The sequence below is a fragment of the Xenopus tropicalis genome, chromosome 4 (assembly GCF_000004195.4).
Source record: "Xenopus tropicalis strain Nigerian chromosome 4, UCB_Xtro_10.0, whole genome shotgun sequence".
In the NCBI taxonomy this organism is placed as follows: Eukaryota; Metazoa; Chordata; class Amphibia; order Anura; family Pipidae; genus Xenopus; species Xenopus tropicalis.
The window spans coordinates 49,376,033-49,397,167 of NC_030680.2; the positions used below are offsets into that span (position 1 = coordinate 49,376,033).

A 21,135-nucleotide genomic window follows, 5' to 3' on the forward strand; every position below is an offset into this window, starting at 1 on the left:
ATGTTTCTGTTTATGTGCAAATGTTTTACATGAAGCAGGGAAGGCTGAAAAAATCGATGCCGTTAATGCATTCGACAAGAATTGATATCAGCTCCTATCCAGAGACAACTTAAATAACCTTTTTGCTAAGGCAGTGGGAAATGCCAACACCTTGGGTCACAACAAATTATTTCTCTTGACAACAGATCACAACAGATTATTTTTCATGTTTGTTGTGTATGATGCACCATAATAACACTGATTGAGTAAGTTGCTCTATGGGAGGAAACAGGTAAACAGACTGAAGGCAGAGCAAATAAAGTCTGCTAATAGGGCAATGTCTGCACAAGGATGATTTTTCTTTGTGTTTCATTTGCTGAGGATTATTGAGTTATGTGAGTGAAGACAGATCTCAACTGTTTGAGTAAATATTATACAATCCATTGTGTAGGTTACATAGTAACATAGTTACATAGGGTTGAAAAAAGACCAGAGTCCATCAAGTTCAACCTTCCAAATTAAACCCAGCACACACAAACCTATACTGACCTATCTATAAACTCACATATATAAACCATATATACCAACATCAATACTAACTGTAGATATTAGTATCACAATATCCTTGGATACTATGCTTGTTCAAGAACTCATCCAGGCCCCTCTTAAAGGTATTAACAGAATCTGCCATTACAACCTCACTTGAAAGGGCATTCCCCAACCTCACTGCCCTCACCGTGGAAAAACCACCTACTCTGCTTCAGTGAAAGTTCCGTTCCTCTAATCTAAACAGGTGGCCTCTGGTGCACTGATCATTTTTATGGAAAAAAGAACAACCCCAACCTCGACAGTCTAACCTCATAGTTTAATCTTCCATCCCCTTTACCAGTTTAGTTGAACGTCTCTGGACTCTCCCCAGTTTTCTATCCAATTACAAAAGGTTAATTTGGTTGCTGTTTGGGGCATGTCCCTAGGAACCACTGAAAGGTGTTTAAGGAATAAGCATGGTAGCACAGTCAGGTTGTGGAAATGTCCCTTATTTTACCATTTACAGAGATGATAGATCACAGACAAGGTTTTAAGAGTCACCCAATTCTACAGTTAAAGGGAAGCTAAAAACATTTGCTTTTTAAATCCACATATGTATTAAAATGTACCCAGGAGTCCTGAGTTTGTTTCTGAACAGGGCATTTCTGCAGAGAGTTTGTTCTCACCATAATTCCTTGCTGCATAACATGCTAGTTGTAAATAAATAAAGACTAATAATAATAAATGTATCCTCTGAAGTAAAAAAGAGGTGACCGATCCATTCTGTGGATGTATCAGGGCAGTCTATCTAGATAGCTCAGGGCATGACATAGCTCTACCCATGGCCACAGTAGCTACCAGTGCCGGGCCAAGCTGGCCGGGCGCCCTAGGCAACCTGGTTGGCTTGGCCCACCTATGTGTACACAGGGCAGCAGGGTTGCAGGCCGCTGGTGGGGGTACTGCAGTGAGGGGGGAAAGAAGTAGGTGAAAGGAGAGGTACCTGCCTGGCACCCTCCTACCGTTGCACCCTAGGCAGGTGCCTCTTCTGCCTACCCCTAGTTCCGACCCTGGTGACTACAAAGACATTAAGATAGCTGGCTTTGGCAAGCTCCCAATAGCCCATAAGAGTTAATGACATCAAAACATCTTTGTAAATCAGCTCCACTCAGTGTCCATCTGTGTTCTGCAATAACCTTGCAATACAGGTGCAGGTACAGCTTTTCTTCCTACATGACAGAAAAGAGAGAGTTTGCTACATTAACTTTTAACTAAAACACCATTGCCAGTAGCAGTATTGCATTGGCTTTACTTAAATAGAAAAATGGTCATATGGTACATTTTTCAGCAATTCACAATATCAGCAGTATGGTTGTGGTAACCCTATGAAAACAGTCAGAAACAGGAAAACTGCCTGAGATAAACTTAGAAAAAAATATATCTGACAGGGTTTTCCCTTGTGAAGTTGAACTGTATTTTCCCTTTAAACTATCCATGTTTTGGAGAGAAAATGCAATGTTTGTTTTCTCCCTGTTTTAATAAACACAGCATTTTCCTATAATTTAAATACAATAAAGGTAGTGAAGACATACAGCACAGTGCACAGGTACCTAGCAGCACATTTACTAAAATTGGATAGTTTTGTTTTTTTTATACTTTACAGCTAGTAAATTTCAGCCTTCTGGACTGTCTGATACATTTAGTACCCATATTGTTTCCCCTTTGCACTTTGGTAGCCTGACTTGTAAATAATCTTGAAACTGTTGGAAATATTTTGGTGGTAAAACAATGTTTTTGTTGTGTGACTGCTAGAGCAGTGCAAACTTCTATGTGTTCTTGCATTGGCAGACATTGAGGTGCAAGTACATGCAGTAAAGCGCATGCTGGTAAAAAAAAAAAAAGCTGATTTTCGATATATAAGGTTAATAAATTTAGAACTGGGAATCTTCACTTACTGTAGTTTTTCTTAAATATCCAATACAAACCTAGATTGAAATATTAACTTTAAATAATATTGACAAAATATTCTGTAGATAAGTATCACTTTGTAAGAAATCTTTTCGAAATGCATCATTCAGTCTGCATTAGGCAGGAGACTGAAGATGGGTATACCTGCAGTTTTAGGAGCCTAGTCACCGAAGCATTAACCAGCAAATCACTAAAGCCAAACCTAATTGGCAGTCTTTGTGCAGGATGCCACACCCCTCTTACAAAGAACCTCTTCCAGTGACTTGTATGGCAGATTCTACCCAGTGAAATCTTGCCTGCTATATCAAGGAGGGTGCATCTCTTATGCCTCTAAATGACCTTGGTCATTTATATTTATATTACACTCCCTTGATGTTTTACAGGATGTCTCTATGGATACAGGAATAAACAGAAGATAATAGCCCTACAGTCTTTAAAGCAGCATTTCATTCTACAGCCCAGGAGGGGAGAGGAGGCGTCTATAGCAGAGCACAGGCAAACAGGAGGTAAGAGAAGATTCTTCTCTTGAGAACCCTGCATATAACATCACATCCTCTCTTTCACAACCCACACGTTTTACTTGATTAGTATAATTTAACTGGAATGACAATGAGATTAAAAGTATTTCTTGCTCTGAAGAACATCATATTCTAAACCCTTTTTTACAGGTGCATGTAGAGTAAGGGCTTTGTATTCCTTAGAAACATGCTTGATAAAAGATAGAAATAGTACATATTTTTTCATTTGCAAATCGTGCTGCTAAGAGGCAACATCCTTTGACATGCCAGTAGCAGCCAGAGGTGTGTGATAGTGATACCCACTAGAACAGAAGCTTTACATGCTGAAGCTGTTCACAGGCATGCTTTTTTGTAAACACTGTGCCGTCCTGAGCTGTTTCAGAGACACTTGCCTGCTAATGTGGATTATTTTTATCTCTGCCTCCTAGCTACTGTGTGTTAGCAAGAAGCAAGACCCTCTTCTGCATCTGTTCATGTAGAGTGGGAAAATAATACTTACGGAATTCTTTAAGGAATTCTAAAGATCAAAAGCAAGAGTACTTCAGTCCTTACAGATTTCGGCCATTAATTTCATCACAGCAAAGAGCTATGAATTAATTTATACACAGTTTGTAGGAGGGCAGGATTGTGTTGGATCACTGTGAAACACAGTTTGTATACAGGCAGGACTGTGTCTGTGTGTTATGTGTATGTGTTTCACTTCTGCATGCGAGTGGCATTTCTATATTATATATATATATATATATATATATATACAGTATTTTAAGGCAGGTCCTATCTGTGATTTGCCGCTTATGACAAAACATCACTATGCTGGAATGTTCTAGGTTTATATAGCAAGAAGGTAAATAAACCAGTACCCATGTAAGTAAAACTGCCATTGTAGATGTTCTATTTTTCTGCATATTTCTGTATTTCACACAGGTTCTATTGTTTTTACCTCTGATTCTGTTTTATTCTGTAAGTCTTTTATGCTGAATCATTGAAATCATGGATCCATGTTTGTTATTTTCAAAACGTACTGGCACAGTATAAATGATAATTATTACCTCATTCTCCACTGCTAAGTACTCACCAAGTGTCCCGGACAAGGTGACATCCATTTATCCTCCTTCCAAATACAACCGATCATAACTCAAGCAGCATACACCTAAACGTGTTACATAAACAAGCCTTGTATGTACGTGAACAAGTGTGACACTACATTATTAAAATAACCCTAACCACCAGTATAAGTGCTACTCTGATGGCTCAGTGTGCTTGGTCTGAGTACTAATTCCACAGAACAATACACTACAGATACTGCTGTACTGCTGACATATGTGTGCTAATCTTTGTGTAATGTGTCTCTCATGGGTTATATGATAAGCAGACAGAAAGACAGACAGTGCTAGATGGTGTTTAATATATTGTAGTTTTTAATGTTCATGATGTATTTAATGTGCAGTTGGGCAATATAAATGTTGGGGTTACAAGTGAGAATACAGTAGTCGGTTAAAGTAAATATATTGCATTGGGGATTATTGCTTAAGGGATATCATGTTGAGAGTGCCAAAAGTGTGTTGGTAGGAAAACTCATGGCACATTCCATGGCAATCCAACAGCATCAGACAAGAAAGCTGTAAGCAGAATCCACAGTTTTTCCTTGTTTTATGGTGCCACACCCAATATGCCCCTTCCAATTTGCTTCCAGGCTTTAAATTGTACATTTCTTTTTCTGTTAGGAATTCATGAAAGGCTAATTTAATTAATTTTCAGCCTGTTATGTCTGAGCAAGAAAAGCCAAGTTAATATAATGTACCTTGTATTCAGGAACTGCACTTCAGCACCTTTGTGCTGTTTATCACTTTTGAACCAGAGAGGATAAATCATTTAACAGGAATAATCTGTCTCAGTCCATAGGGAATATTTGTTTCATAGCAGAACATCTGTTGAGTCGGTCTCAGGAGTTGTTATTCCTTTTTTACAGCATGCAAAACACTAGCAATCTATGGCTTCTAAATCAAATTAATTTTTCACCCAGTTCTGCTTGCCATGAAAGAGTTAAATGGTGGCTTCATTAGAAGGAATGCACTCACGTGGCACAATCCTGATCCAGTCACTGTGTGAAAGAGCCGGACTGTCTCCCACCCTGAGCTCACTAGCAGTTACACATTGCTTACACGATTACAAACTGTTGCCATGGAGATCTAAGGGATGAGAAATAGCAGTGACATGATCTGCCTGCAGGGCCCACAGGGATGTTCAGTAGGGTGGTGGTGAATCTGCAAAACAAATAGAGGCACCAGCTATCTACAGCCAGTACATATTAACTGCTCAGCTGCCAGATTCAATGAAACCTCATTAAAATCCATATTACGTACATCCTTGTTGCACTGGAATTAGAGTAGGCTGCCTGTGGCCTTCTGCTAATAAATTTAATAAACATTTGTTGTCATTATTAGAAGTATGGGGCTATAATAACACTAGGAAAAGGCTGCATAAGTAGTGGTGGGGATCTGTATACTTTCCCATTATGCTCCCAACCCTTTTTATGCTCTACTTTTCTACTATCCTTTCCTTTGTTATCTGTCCTTCCCTACCCCTTCCCTTTTTCTTATGCTTTACTTAAGTCTGGCACACCTTTCTCTTGGGTACTATCCTGTTTTCTTCCCCTTTTTATTATGGTCTTCACATTTATACATTTTAAATTACCTTCTGTTTTGACTTTTCTTCTATCCCACCCCTTTTTCTGTGTTCTTAAACTATCAACTATCATGTTTTGATTTCTGGTTTTCTTTCCCCCTTTTTCTCTCTCCTCTTATGAAGTCCATTTATTATCTCACTTAGACAAATTTTCTTCTCCTGTGTTTTTCTTTTATTCCTTGGTCTCCATCCCCAACCTTTGCCCATTTATTCTGTTTTGCTCCCTTTTCCCATTCCATCACATGATTCTGCTTTTATCTGTCCCTTTACCCCAGTTTTTTTGCTCTTTAACTTTTCTTTATAAACTGCCCTTGTGCTCACAGTTATGTGCTTTCCTATATAGTGTCTGAAATCCCTATTAGAAGAGCAAATGTTGTGTAGAGGTTTGCATCCAGAGTTTATGCTATTCTTTGCAAATCTGCATAGCAGAGTTAGTCTGCTCGCTGTAAATTTGTGACTTCAAGTTTTTAAACTTGATAAATTGGTTCGCTTTCACAACACAGGGAGAGAAAATCAAATGTGAAATCAGTGAAAGGTGCTGGTAAAATCTCTGTGGGCAAGTTAATTCTTAGCACCTACTTTATCCAATTGCTGTTTGTGGTTTTCATATATTGCACTCTTCCTGTAAAACTGGACAGTAAACAAACAAACTAAATGTGGCCATGCTTAAACCTGAGAAGGTTCACCCTGTGCAGACTCTGAATTGTTTCAGCACTGTGCATCCTTGCTTAATACATTTTTTTAAAAAAATATTTATGTCCTTGTCACCCCCACATATACACATGCCTCAAGATTTTGGTTAGAGGAAATTAGAGGGAACACTGCATCCTGTTATGCAACTGACAATAACATTAATACACATGCATAACAGAATGCTTATGAAACACAAAAAAGTGGTGCTACATTTTTGGCCACAATATTGTTTAGCTGAAGCCTTTCAGCATGCAACAGTGTGATTATGGGGTGCATTTCTTAACATTTATGTAGATGTTGCTATTGGCTTCCTGGATGACTTAGTAAAGTTTGATATTTTTTCAGCCAATAAAGAAAACTTTTTTTTTTTTTTATAAAGTATGGGTTTGTATGAAACTTAGTACATTGGCAGTTTCTTTCCAGGCAGATTAGTTGTAGTGAAAAATGCAGATACCATTACAGTTTACATCATATAATAAAATGGTTCCCTTTATGTATACTTTCCTTATGCATCAGACATGCATTCCAAGGCTAAAAACAGCTACAGCAGGAAGTAATTGCTTACAGCAAGCCTGTGTAGGTGCATTAACTTCACTTGCACAGCATTTCCTGGACAAATTATAGCACCTGATGAAAGGAGGTATATTTAATTTTGTACAGGTATGGGATCCCTTATCTGGAAACCCGTTATCCAGAAAGCTCCCATAAACTCCATTTTAATCAAATAATTCAGATTTACTTTTTCTCTGCAGTAATAAAACAGTATCATGTAATTGATCCCAACTAAGTATATAAATAATCCATATTATAAATAATGCTTATTGGATGAAAAACAATCCCATAGGGTTTAATTAATGTTTTATTTATTCTTTAGTAGACTTAAGGTATGGAGATCCAAATTACGGAAAGACCTTTATCCGGAATACCCTTGGTCCCGAGCATTCTGGATAACGGGTCCTATACCTGTACTGAAATGGAGAATGACTGAGCACTTGCTGTGTTTATCCATACTGTAAAAGCAGAGAGGAGTAAAAAGAGAAAAAAAACTCTTTCAGCTATTATTTCTTATTTTTACACTTTTACTTTATTTGTATGTTTATACAAAGAGGTTGATCTTTAAATTCATGAAATAAACACAAAAGCAAATTGAAATTTTTCCAGAGGTCCTAGTGCCTGATGTATATTCAAGGTATTGGATTCTTAGTACCAACAGTCTGTTTGAGAGGCATGATTCCATTTTGGCACTTCATCTAAACACTCTTCTATAACATCTCCCTCTGTCATATATTATTTTTTTCTAGTTCATTTGACTTTTTGAATAATGACTTTTTAGTGTATATTGGCCCACACTATACACAGACATGTCTCTCCAGGGAGACAGCTACACCCTTTAATATTAAATACAGCAGAACTGGGACATGCACATGGGCCAGTGCAGAGAAGATTTAATATGCAATACGGAAAAGCTTAAGATTTCACCATAAATGCATTTTCTAGATGTTTACAGGCTGCATAAATGTAAATAGTGGAGAAAAATTTTGCTAATCACTATACATAATACATAACATGGGTCCTAATACTTTTGTTTACTTTGCCTCTTCAAAGGATTGAATTTATGACTGGTAAAAAGCAATAGGACTTTGGCCATTTGGTATATTTCAATAAATATTTTAATTAAATATTCCATATTAGTGTGAGATTAATAAGTAGCTTGCATTTTTTAACAGGGTTCCATGGCAGGTTATATTAATGAAATCATATCAATGTATTTCACTCGTGCCATAAAAGACATGTGGTGGGCTAATGTCATAATAGAATCATTTTGTGCTTGCCTTGCAGTAATTCTAAATAGCAGGAGCAAGCACTTACACAGCACTCTGCCTTTACAGATGATAGGCTCTTTAGCTGATGCAATATGGGTATTTACCCCACTGATGTGTTTCATTCAGCAGTAAGCTCTCCTCTTCATGTGACTGCAAGGCAGCATAGGAGGATTCAGGCACTTCTCTACCAGCTGAAACTTACCAGTGGAAAAAAACCTATGTGCAAACAAACCTACATATAGCAGACCAAGAAATAATGTATACAGACTGACAGATATAAAAAGGAACAATGTAAACCATATTTTTCATAACCATCATCAAAATTTACTTACTAGGGATGCACCAAAACTAAATCATCCACAAAAGATTAGGCCCAAATCAGAAACATAATTTGCATATTTGAATTTGAGCGCTGTCTTTGGCAGGCAGTAAGGTCAGGGCTCGCCTACGCCTCCTGCTGCAGCACTTTGCTTCTTGTGCCCCTTTTGCTCTTGCACTTGTGCCTCAGTGAAATGTAAATGTTCCCCACAAAATTTGCAAATGTGCAGTAACCCATAGCAACCAGTTAGCATGTAACATTTACTGGTTAAAACAAACATTTAATCAGTTGCAATGGGTTACTGCACATGGGCAACCTTAGTGCCTATTTTAAATATGAGCGTAAGTCTTTTCTTTAACTCCATACAGCTTGCCTGCTTTTTTTTTTATAGGACACTTTATTGGTTACTCATTATTGTGTGTGAGCCAAAAATCGGCACTCACCGCTCCATAGGTAACGGCTGGGTGCTGACCAAGGATACACAACCAATATGTAGAAAGCACTCACGGCAAGAAATATATAGGTAGTCTGTTTATTAAATCATCGCATCTACGCGTTTTAATCCCCACAGGATCCTGATGATGATCCTGATGATGATCCTGTGGGGATTGAAATGCGTAGATGCAATGATTTAATAAATGGACTACTTATATATTTCTTGCCATGAGTGCTTTCTGCTTTCTACATATTGGTTATACATATATATATACTAGCTGATGTACCTGGCATTGCCAGCAACAAAATTATAGAATCATTTTATTTTTACAAAAATCACTTTACATTGCTAAATATTTCAATAGTTTGGAATGCTCAAATGTGATTGGCCAGATAAGCTGGTTGGCCTGTAAGCAGCATTGGCTAGAAATCCTGTCAGAATTGCAGGCACAGCTGGAGCAATATATTACATGATATCTTTACTCAAATGGAACCCTTAGATGTATTTTCTCTTCATTCTTCACATTCTGTGTTTTTGCATTCTGTGCAATTTGGTAAGTGAAATAACACTGCAAAGGGGGCTTAGACATGTTGGGTCATTGATCACAGTGAGTTCTGTGTCCCCTTTAAGAGGATGCCTAAAGGAGAAGGAAAGTCATTTTGGCATTTTACTGCCAATATTATGTGATTTGCCACATTAGTGCAAGCTAGAACACTATATTTATTCTGCAGAAAGCTTTACCATACTTGAGTGAAAAGCCCTAGAAGCTCTATCCATTTGTTTAAGATAGAAGCTGTCATTTTAGCTTGGTCTTGGTAGCTTCCTGCTGCAGCTCTAGCCGTTGGTAGCTCAGACCACACATTTGAATGGGAGGGGGAGGGAGTTCTTATGCCTTCTTGTGGGAGGGGGGAGCAGACTTTGGCCCTGGGAATGAAGGATTTGTCTGAGAGATGAAGTCTGATACCCAAGAACATGTGTACACAAAAAAAGACAAGTCATCCTGTGTTTCTTTTGACAGAGGACTCAGTGCAGCTTTTCTGTGAGTGAGTTTTTACCTTTCCTTCTCCTCATTTAAATTTAAATACTGTGATTTCTGCTCATTTGTATTTGGCCACTGTTGTAAGAATATTAGTAGTAAGGATCCTTCTTGTTTAGTTAGACTTTTCCCCAAGATCTGTTTTCTGCAGTTAATTGTGTTTGGGTTTTGGGATATATTGTATGGGTTTATAACTTTCTAACTTACTTATTTATAGAATGAGGAGATTTATTTTTGCAGATTGTGTAGCTGTGGCTAAGGGCTTTTATACAGGTCATAGGACTTCAACGTTTAGCAGTTGTTTGAAAAAACACAGGCATCTATCCAGTGTAATCTTATTGCCTAAGTGAAACCTACCTAACTGCTAGTTTATCCTTATCCAGAGGAAAGCAAAAAACTTCTGAAGTCCCTCTAGTTTCCCTCAGATGGGAAAAATCCCTTCCTGACTTCAAGATGGCAATTGGACCAGTCCCTGGATCCACTTGTACTAAAATTAGTTTCAGTAACTTGTATTTATCTATTATTAACTTCTAACATCCTTTATTTTACAACAGGGGATACATTACATTTTATAAAACAAAAGTTTCTATCAGTCATGTAACAGGTGACCTAATTTAGCACAAACTATAACTGAAAATATCCCAAACACCATTTATACAGGGAATAGTACACACTGTTGTGAAATATAAGGATAAGTCACCAAAGAGTTACATGGCCAGTAGAGGAACAAGACTGTGGCTAAGTGCTTTTATATAGGTCATGGAACTCTGGGGTAATGTCTGATATCCTCATATTTTCAACAGGTACTCTCTCCAGCTTGTTAATATCCTTCTTAAGGACTGGAGACCAAGAGGTAATACTTCTAAGCTACACTCTTTTAACTACATCTCCTTTAACAACACCCATGCAAAGTTATAGCCACATTTTTATTTCTCTTCCCTTAAAAAAATTATTTTAGTTTATATCATTATGCATAAGCATTTTCAAAAAAAGATAAAAACATACTCTGTATATGGAGTGAATTATATATATTAAAAAGTCTGTGCTCCTAGAAAATTGGACCTGCAGAATATTCCGTTATAATGCAATAAAATCAATTGGCCATGATGTGGCGAGAATATGCCCCTATGCCTATCATAATCCTCCTACCTGTGCCTGCACCTGAAAGCACTGAACACGCCTGGGTGCAGGCAGATGTAGCTGATATTCGCCAAAAATGCAAAGTCTTGCGTTTTTCGGTGGCTACATGTGCCTACACCCGAGTGTATTCATTGCTCAATGTGTGTTCAGTTATTTATGTCTTGTTTAATTACCAGTAACTGCTAGAATGAGCTTTTTCTAGTTACTGGATGTTGGTACATACAGAAAATCTTATGCACATCAAATCTGCTGTAAAACTAATTGTTACTGTCTGCCAAAGTAGCAAAAAAATAGCAATGGATTCATGCATCTTAGTTGGGATCAAGTATAAGGTACTGTTTTATTATTACAGAGAAAAAGGAAATAATTTTACAAAATTTTAAGTGTAGAGAGATTAGTCGCCCGCGACAAAACTCCCTGTTCGCGGGCGACTAATCTCCCCGAGTTGCCATCACCTGCCATCCCACCGGCGAAAATGTAAGTCGCCGGTGGGATGGCACACGCGGCGGCGCCTTGCAAGGCTTTTTCGGCGATTTCCCAAAATCGTGCCGCCACGTGTGCCATCCCACCGGTGACTTACACTTTCGCCGGTGGGATGGCAGGTGATGGCAACTCGGGGAGATTATTGTCGCGGGCGACTAATCTCCCCGTGTGCCAGAGCCCTAATGGTCTCTCTGGAGATAAGTTTCCTGCAATAAAGAGCTTTATAGATAAGGGTGAAGACACATAGAGCTACTTAGTAGCAGCTAATTGTCAGAAAATACCTTGCCATAGACAATACTGAGAATTGCCTCTGCAAAAACACACGGAGAGAAAATTATCAGTAAATGATCAACATTGTCAGGAGTGTTTTTGTTGCCGTGACAAGTATCTGTGACTAGTAGCTTCATGTGTCTTTACCCTAATACGTTCCTGGATACAAAACTGGTAAATCAAAGTCTACCCAAATCACTTTAGATACTACCAAAATTCGTATTTCCAACTCTTTTTTTTTTTTTTTTTTTTTTTTTAATTTCCGATGAAGCTAATCATAAAGGCAAGGAATATTCAGCATTTTTCAGAGAAAGACCATGGCTGAAAATTCGGATCTCACCTCTCTGGAAGAAAGTTTTCGCAAGTTTGCCATCTATGGTGATACCAAGGCAACAGGCCAAGAAATGACTGGAAAAAACTGGGCAAAACTATGTAAAGATTGCAAAGTCATCGATGGAAAATCTGTTACTGGCACTGATGTGGACATTGTATTCTCCAAAGTAAAGTATGTGTGCATTGTATTCTTCAGGTTAAAGTATGTATATAATTTGCAAGTAAAAATGTATTTAAAAAGAGGGACCTAAGCTTATCAGTTAGTGGGAGTCATGGGACACATTGGGGTTAATAATAAAATTAACATAAGAATCCTTATGTTGCAAAACTCATGACCACAATGTTTAAAGCTAATCAGATGTTTAATAATATAAACAAATTCTCAGTTTAGCATGTGTGTATTTTCACATACATTAAGGGGCAGATTTACAAAAACTCTCACATTTCTGTCAAATGTCTGTCATTAACTAAAAAGTCTGCAAAACTGACTTTTTCGAATTGCCACACAAAAATCCGAAAACTTCTAAAGTTTCATAGCAAAAAAGGATCCTCCAGGGAAGGAAAGGGACATCTGCCATTGACTTCTACAATTCGCCAGCAAAAACTTTGCAAGATCATGTAGGATTCAGATTTTTAGACATTTTGTTGCACAGTAAATCTCAAAATATTAGAAACTTTTCTTTCCTGCAGCCTTTTGCACTAAAAAATTAGATAAGGTGTATTTACAGGGTTAAATATATTGCTGAAGGGAGATTGCTCTACACTCAGAAAAATAATTTTTATTAAAAACCCATTTTAACTTCAATTATTTTCTTTTTTTTTACTTAAATTTGTAATCAAATATATATTACTGAGGGTTTTTTCTTATAAAATAATGTGGTATAGTATATAATTACGGTTATCAACTCCTACTGTTTGCCCAGAGCAGCAAATATGCATTATATTAATGTTCTATCACAAATGTATTTGTTTGGGGGGCCCACCAATAAGATCTTTATCAAGGGCCTACCGGTACCATAAAGTGGACCTGAGAGTAATCTAGGTAATCTAGGTGAACCATTATGTCTTAATATGTATTTTCCTGGCCCAAAGATTAAGATGGCCATACATAGTAAAATCTGCTCATCTGATGAGGTTGCCAAACAAGCGGATCTCTGCCAAATGTGACCATATTCCAACCTATCTCTGGCTGATTTTCTGCCAGATATCAGTAGGACCAGCCAGGGGCGGGCCAAGCCGACTGGACTCCATAGCCAACCCGGTAGGCCTCCTGGCCCCTGCCACCTTCCCCCACCCCCTGGTGTGTGCTTTCCGGCAGTTCCCACGGGGGGGTTGGGTGCAATGCGATGGGTCATTGCCCCCACCGCGTAATGAGAAATGGCGGGGGCAATGACAAATGGGCGTGGACTAAGGGTCGTCAGGAGAGGCTCCTGCCTGACGCCCCCCAATCGTTACGCCCTGTAGGGATCAAGTTGGCAGTTTTAATTAGCCTCTGTATTGCCAGCTTTATGGAATTCAACAACATCTAAAACACTGAGACCACATCACAATGACGCAATTGCATTGTCAGGTGTGTTTGAAATTAACATTTAATGGGTATTAATTTGACTTTTCAGAGGAAAATCAGCCAGAGTGATCACCTGTGAAGAGTTTAAAAAGGCACTAGAGGAGTTGTCTGGCAAGAGGTTTAAAGGGAAGAGTAAGGAAGAGGCCTATGAGGCTATCTGCAAGCTTGTGGTTGGGAAGGAACCTGTTAGCGCTGGTATAACGGTATGATATTTATCCTTACATTTACCCATATGAATATCTACATTATCAAATTCTTTTACACTTTTTAACACTTTGCTCACACAATGAGAGCTACATGCATTAAAACTAGATACATCACTAAGAGAAGGGATCCACTTCTCTCAGCCAGGCAGAAAAGCACAGTGCTGAGAAAAGTGGAGATATGCTTTGTCTGACCCTAAAGGCTGCTACTTTACTGTAACTAGAATATACAACAGCTGCACTTATTTGATGTTCTCTGCTCATTTGCCCCATATATAATAAAAGGCATAAGGTTTTCCCAGGTTTAATAACCTATAGCAATCAATAAGATGTTTACTTATAAAAAGGTAACCTGCTGATGGTTACTATAGGTTACTGCACCTGGGCAAAATGCAAACACTATTCTGTTATGATCTTGCCAAATAGTCATATAATAAGGCCACCCCCATACATGCTGCTAGACAAATCAAAGCTAGGTTTCCCCAACACCAGGTTGAAGTGGATTACAGTCCATGACTTCCCCAATCACCAGATCTAAACACCACTGAACCTTTATTGGAGGTTCAGAGGCACAGAAATTTTATTCACCTCCCTTATCCCTCAAAGTACTGGGGAATGAGAATCCAGTATCTCAGTACACAGTGTTAAAAACAGATTCCAGTATGGTGATCCCCTCTGAAAACTTTCAAGGCCTGAATCATTACTACTATAGAGATGCTGAATAGCAATGGGTGAAATAATTTGATTGGATTGGTGGATTTTTTCGCAAGACGGACGCCCACGTAAAAAAAAAAAAAATTGTTGTGCCCGTAACAAAAGAAAGCGCATAAAAAAAAAGTTGTGTACTGCATTTTTTTTACGTGTTATTTTTTTACCATTTTTGGGGGAGGTGAAACAGGACAGATTCGCTCATCATCACTCATCATCGCTGAACATTTAGGCTGGTTCAGTCAGTTCAGTATACAGTAGAAAATATGGCATTTCTAGCCATATTTAGGGCTTACTTCTCCTTTAAGTAGGTTTTCATATTACTAAAAAAGCCATTTGGTATTTTGTCCACCCTCTGTGTATATTTGTATTTACATGTATATTAAATGCACTGAAAGTCCAAGACATAATTTCTATGTAGAAATGCCATTTTATTTTAACAGAGCAGTGTTAAGTGTTCTTTATAAATTCCCCTGTACTGATTTTATGCCATCTCCCATTTCCAGAAACCTGCAGCTACTGGAGCAGTGGACCGTTTAACAGACACCTCAAAATATACTGGGTCCCACAAGGAGCGCTTCGATGAGAGTGGCAAAGGGAAAGGAAAGGGTGGCCGGGAAACAATAGTGGAGAACACAGGATATGTGAGCTCCTACAAACTTGCTGGCACTTATGATGCTAAAGTGAAGAAATAAAGTGCATAATGGAGTATTTGCATATAAGTTATTAACCTATTCTCTGCCAGAATGGCTAATCATGCCTTTGTGGCATCTATAGGGTTACATTTAAAAAATCAGTCCTTCATAGCACCCAGTTAACACGAGTTAAAGGTGATGATTTATCCAGTGGTATTATTCTTCACCTCATCTTTTTAGTGCTCGCCAGGATCCAAGTTTTTTTGTAAACACACATATATATATTATAAAATATTTTTTAAAGGAATGTAATGAGTTTGTGTTAGGAATATAAATATTTTTCAGTTCTATTGAGTTGTTTACATTTTTTGGGTGCTATGCAGGACTGCTATTGGCCTGTTCAGGGTGCTGGGAGTCATTTGTTCAGAACAAAAAGCACTCTGTTCGTTTAAATGTGCTAAGAAACATCGGCCAGCCCCAATAATAAAGCTGAGTATTTTGTTCTACCTACACTGTGGCACTTATAGCTTGATAGTCCTTAATAATGTTGTTTTATGATATATAGATCAAACTGTGTCTTTACCCCTGAAGCCTATATTTATCAGGATGTTCATATAAATATATATATATAAATGTATCTTATGGTTCCAAACAACTCCAGGTGCAAATTTACCTTAACTTGCATGAACACAAAGTGCTTGGTTAAATCTGCAGCTTGATTAATATTGAATTTAATATTTCTATGCAGCCTCATGAACTATGGACAAACAACTATAAAAATGTCAAACTAGGATTATCATGGCACTGATTTACATATTATAATCCTGGTGTTGGGTTTTTCTGTCTAGTTTCCCTTTAGATCATGACAATATTCCAGTATTTTGCTAAATTCACATAGCTACAATAATACAACCCTATTCATTCTTTCCAACCCAAATTCTGGGTCTTGCTATGGTCAAAATTATTAGCAACCACTGTGTCCATAAGGATGGATGCAACTGTTGTCAATTGCTATAATTTTGTAAAGACAAGTTTTGTTAGATTTTAGTAACCGGTTATCAGGTTTAAGTAACAAAAAATATATTAACAAAAAACCTAAGATTGTAAAGAAATGGAGCCCAGATTAAGATCCAAGCGCATGCCTTTTGTCGAGATGTAAATGCAACCATAAAAACAGCAGGACTGAGTATTATATAGTGGCAACTGGCAAGTATACCAAAATGTTGAGCTAGACTATGTAGTAAGTCTTGTCATGTATATGTGGTGATAACAGCGTTATTTACTTTGATCATTACATAATGGGACAGTAACTATGTAACTTTATTTGTTAAGGGCAGCTCAGCTATGTTACTGTGTGCACAAATGCAAGAGGGATCTTGAGAGTATATGTAATATGTAATTGTCAAATAGATGACATTGGATTCCTATTTTGGAGAGGCATTCCTTTCTTTAGATGTAAATATGTAGAAATTTAAATAAAGAATTCTGTGGGTCAAAGTGTATTTTTTATAGTAAGTTTTTTCTGTGCCTGGGTAAATGGCTTTGAACATCTGCACTGCCCAGTGCTCTTAACTAACTTCTTGCACCTGTACACGCAATAACTGGCAAATCATTATTAAAAAAAAAAATCACAAATGAGATATAGAACACAAATTAAATAAGTTTACTAATAGGTTTGATGTGGCACAATAAAGAAATGCATTTTAGCAGTTTTATAAAATCAGGACTGAACACTTAAGCTGTCACACAGAGGTACAGAATACAGTAATTCCATGCCAATCTTGTGGGGTTATTAAAATGTGTTAAAGGCAATATGGAGTAAGAATGTAGGTAATAATGATATGAGACACCCAAAGAAATACAGGTACATGGTTGTATTCACAGAAACAATGGGGCCCTCAATACTATTTAACTACACCACATAAAATGAAAGCTCAAAAAGCAATAGAAAATGGAAAGATGTATGCTGATATGGGTTGGTGTGCTTATATAAATTTAATCTTTTCATAAAATGTTTTTTTTTAAAAAAAGAATAATGACCAAATAAGTTATTGGATAATGGAGATACTAATTGTTAAATTTTGGCGAAAGTAAAATACATTTTTTTTCTTCACTTTTCCGTCTTTCATCTTTTAAACAAATGTCTTTGCTAATGACATTATAAAAAATAACCTCAACCGTAGTCATCTGTAACTACATCCAAAGTTTAAGTATTCTACTGTATAGAGAATCACTACTGTTGATTGGCATTGTTGTGTTCAGTTCTGTATTCAGTATTATATGTTAATATACTGTGGCTTTAGTTGGATTGTATGCTTAAAGGCAAATGAAGTGCATGCTTTATAGGAATGTCCTATTAGTTTTCCTACAAAGTGTAGAGATTGTAACTGTTTCTTAAAAGAAACCACTTTGTGATATGCATAAAATATTATTTTATTCACTGTTAATATGATATACACACTAGTTCTATTAGCTGTATCTGGGGAAGTTTTGGTCGTCATGGAATCAACCAGGTTGGTGTCACCATGGTCAGTAGAAGGCACAGAAACAAATCCTACTGGGTTCAAGACCAGAACTGTCAGGGGTTGCTGAGAGAGCTAGCACTTGTATCCTGTAAAATGTAAATAACAAATGTTTAAATTATTTAATCTGTTTGGCAAGATGGTTTCATTTAAGGGATAATGTTACAATACTTAAACTTTGGGGGGAAGAATTTGTATTACCTTTAATATAGTAACATATTCACTGTGTCCACAGCATAGACGTTTAACCATAGTGCAAGAAAGAATGCGCTCAGGGTTTCAAATAATAAACCTGGTGTTCCATACAGATAGGGTCTTGGACATGAGCTTAAAATAATACAAATAAAGATCAGTTTAAAGCAACTTAAATTTCATAGACTTAACAAATCAATAGCCTGCTCTATTGCGCATGTTTTTTTTCAATATTAAGTGCAATTGAATGTTAACACACCCAGTTATCAACACCTCACCTCAACTCCTGCGGTCCTCACCTTCCAGCTATCCCCTGTATTAGAAGAGCTAAAGGCCCACTCACATTTGTGCCTCCAAAAGTTACATTATACTTTTGTATTGTTAGGTCACATCATAAATTTTCTTTCAGACAATGGCTGTGCCTTTTGACGCTCACAGTGTTATCTTGTTACATGGAAGCCAATACATTTAATGTTACTGAGAAATAGGCCTAATCCTGGTTTATTTCACACAAATATACAATAACGTAACCAAATATGACCCTGGCCAGTTACCAACTTGCTGCCACTTTCCTACAGTGTTATATCTCGACCGTACCATTTGTCCTCACAACAGGTAGAGTCTGACGTTCCTGTTAATAGAACTTAAAGTTCTGCTACACACAGATTTTGTTATCTAAAAATAATCTAGCCATCCAAAATCCCTCATGAGATAAGGTACAAATAAGATACATTACAGACAGAACTAAAGTGCAGCTTAACCACAGAAGTGACTTGGCTTGGGAAGTACTCTTAACCCCCTAAATGCTGAGCTGAGCACAAGCTTACTATTCTGGTTGTATGTAACAGAACTCTCCCATAATAGCAAATAGTTAATGTGTACAAAAGATCTGTTCTCAATTTAAGTATCTGAAAATCTTTACTCTGCAATAAATCTATCTTTTTATATATGCAAGTGTTTGGATTCTTTTGTTAAAAATGCACCAAGTAACAGAAATGTTATTTTTAAAAATGTATTATTAGCTGCTGTAAGAAAGACAACAATGTTTTCTAATAAAGATGCTGATTAGTATGTCCCAGTGAGCTTTAAAAAAACAGTCTGGCAGTAAAGGGTTAATCTTTGAGACAATACACGGTTGCCAGGAGGCCCCATGTTTTGGTAACAAAAACATGAAGATCATACCAGGTGTTTTTAATGTTTTTGAGTATGTTGTGGTTCCCATAGCAACAGTTTGAACTCCACTTTACATGACCCTGATTTCACAGGGCCTTCACTAAATGCATGCCCTTACATTACCCTTTGAGACAAGCCTCAATATGTTCCGTTTCTTACAGACCAAATCTAATCTTGTTTTTGCTACTGTTGGAGGATTGGATTGAGTTTAAAGGAACAAAAGCAGTTGGTTAAAATTGCCCACCTGGAACCCACAATCCTCCTTTATTTGTTAATAAGCACTAAACAAAATAAAATGCTAGAAAATCTGTTGTATTGTGAGTATTAACACCTTATTCCCTTTCTCTTATTAAAAAAAATTGATTTGCAGAGGGAATGACAGAAGCTCTGAAATGGTACATGTCTAAAAGTGATTTATTTTAGTATTTTCTTTGGGGGTGCAGTTTATTTGTATTGTCAGGGCTTAGCTAACTGTACATGAAGGGCATCCTGAAGATGAAGGAAAATAAAATGCTGGTCTGTAATGTTTACACACGCAGAATAAAATCATAGTAAATGTCTGAAAACAGACAAGTTCAACAAGTTGTTTGTCTAAATGAAACCTGAAAGTGCTTGCTGATCCACAGGAAGGCGAAATTCACAATATGGTGTCTTTCAATTTGCCACAGAAAGGGAAGAAATTCCATCCTGATTCAGACCATCCCTGAACAAACTTTAGTAACCGTAATTTCAGTAAACGTTTATTTTCTCACTTGTTAAAAATTCATCCAACCCCTTCTTAAAGTTATCTAATGTATCTGCCAGTTCAACCATTTCAGGGAGAGTAAAACATTTTGTACCTTTCACTGTAAAAAAAATGGAACCTCCATTGGAGGTTCCATTTTGTCTTAAAATGGAACCGCCAGTCTTCCTATATCAATGGATTTTCTGGTGTTTGTTGCTATTTTACTAGTGAATAAAGCAGTATTTATTGCGATATTATTTTGATGCTAGAAGGGCTCATGCTCAGTGGTTCCGAGCCTAGAGTACTATGGGCCCTGGGTTTTGTGAAAAATATAAAAGCTGGTCCGGGATAGGAAGTGAGTGACTGAAATTAATGGGGGTGCCTAACGACTTAGCACTGCCCAGTGATTTTTAGGTTTTCTTCTCCTTTAATTATATTTTTTGCTGCGTAACAATGTATTGTATTTGATTGCATACAAAACTCTTTATTTTGTGGGGTTTCTGGTAAATTGACCTTCCATGTCGAGCATATTGTGCCTCTAAGGGAATACAGGTAACCCTACACACAAGGTTGCTCATTCATGTTCTAAGCTTGTGTAAGGATTCAGTTCCCTTGAAAATGCAGATCCTAAATTCAATTTAGAAAGTAGACCACAAGATTTATTACAAAATGTGCATTAGTTGGACTTAACAAACAAGCACTGCCTTGCTCTGCCAGGTGACAATACTAGGCAGTGGCCCAATGCTGCCAAAATGGGACTAAAAAAGAGATTACTCAAACAAAAACAACACACACAAAACACAGCTGAAATAAAAATTTAAAAAGTATCGTTGAAGAACTAATATTTAACAAATACTGAGTCAAACTATATTTGATAACAAGAAAAAGCATAGACAACCTCTCAGCTGTTACTGAGAAAACTCATTCTGCCCCTTTAAAGGAGAAGAAAAGTAAAAATTAAGTAAGCTTTATTGGAAATGTCAATACAGCCATAACCAAGTACAGAACTGCTGCTCTGTGGTTCTCAGTGAAAAGAAAAAGAAATACCACATTTATTTCCTTCTATTCTGTATGCATGATCTCCTGTATCAGACTTCCTTCTCTTACCAAAATCCTTCAGGGCAGGGCATGAGTCTACTCAGTTTGCTCCTCTCCCTCCGTTCTGCTCTCTCCCTCTACCCCCTCTTCTCTACCCCCTCTTCT

General features: G+C 37.3%; 1 protein-coding gene across 3 annotated transcripts; it reads left to right on the forward strand.

The window, feature by feature from the left end:
- The first annotated feature begins 2,734 nt into the window (after positions 1-2,734).
- Positions 2,735-18,984, forward strand: tppp3 (tubulin polymerization-promoting protein family member 3). 3 transcript variants are annotated; one of them, XM_012960482.3, is made up of 5 exons: positions 2,735-2,978; positions 10,786-10,835; positions 12,147-12,380; positions 13,825-13,978; positions 15,193-18,984. In XM_012960482.3, the coding sequence occupies exons 3-5, from the start codon at positions 12,193-12,195 to the stop codon at positions 15,379-15,381; spliced, it is 531 nt and encodes a 176-aa protein (XP_012815936.1). In that variant the 5' UTR covers positions 2,735-2,978; positions 10,786-10,835; positions 12,147-12,192; the 3' UTR covers positions 15,382-18,984.
- Positions 18,985-21,135: the final 2,151 nt, after the last annotated feature.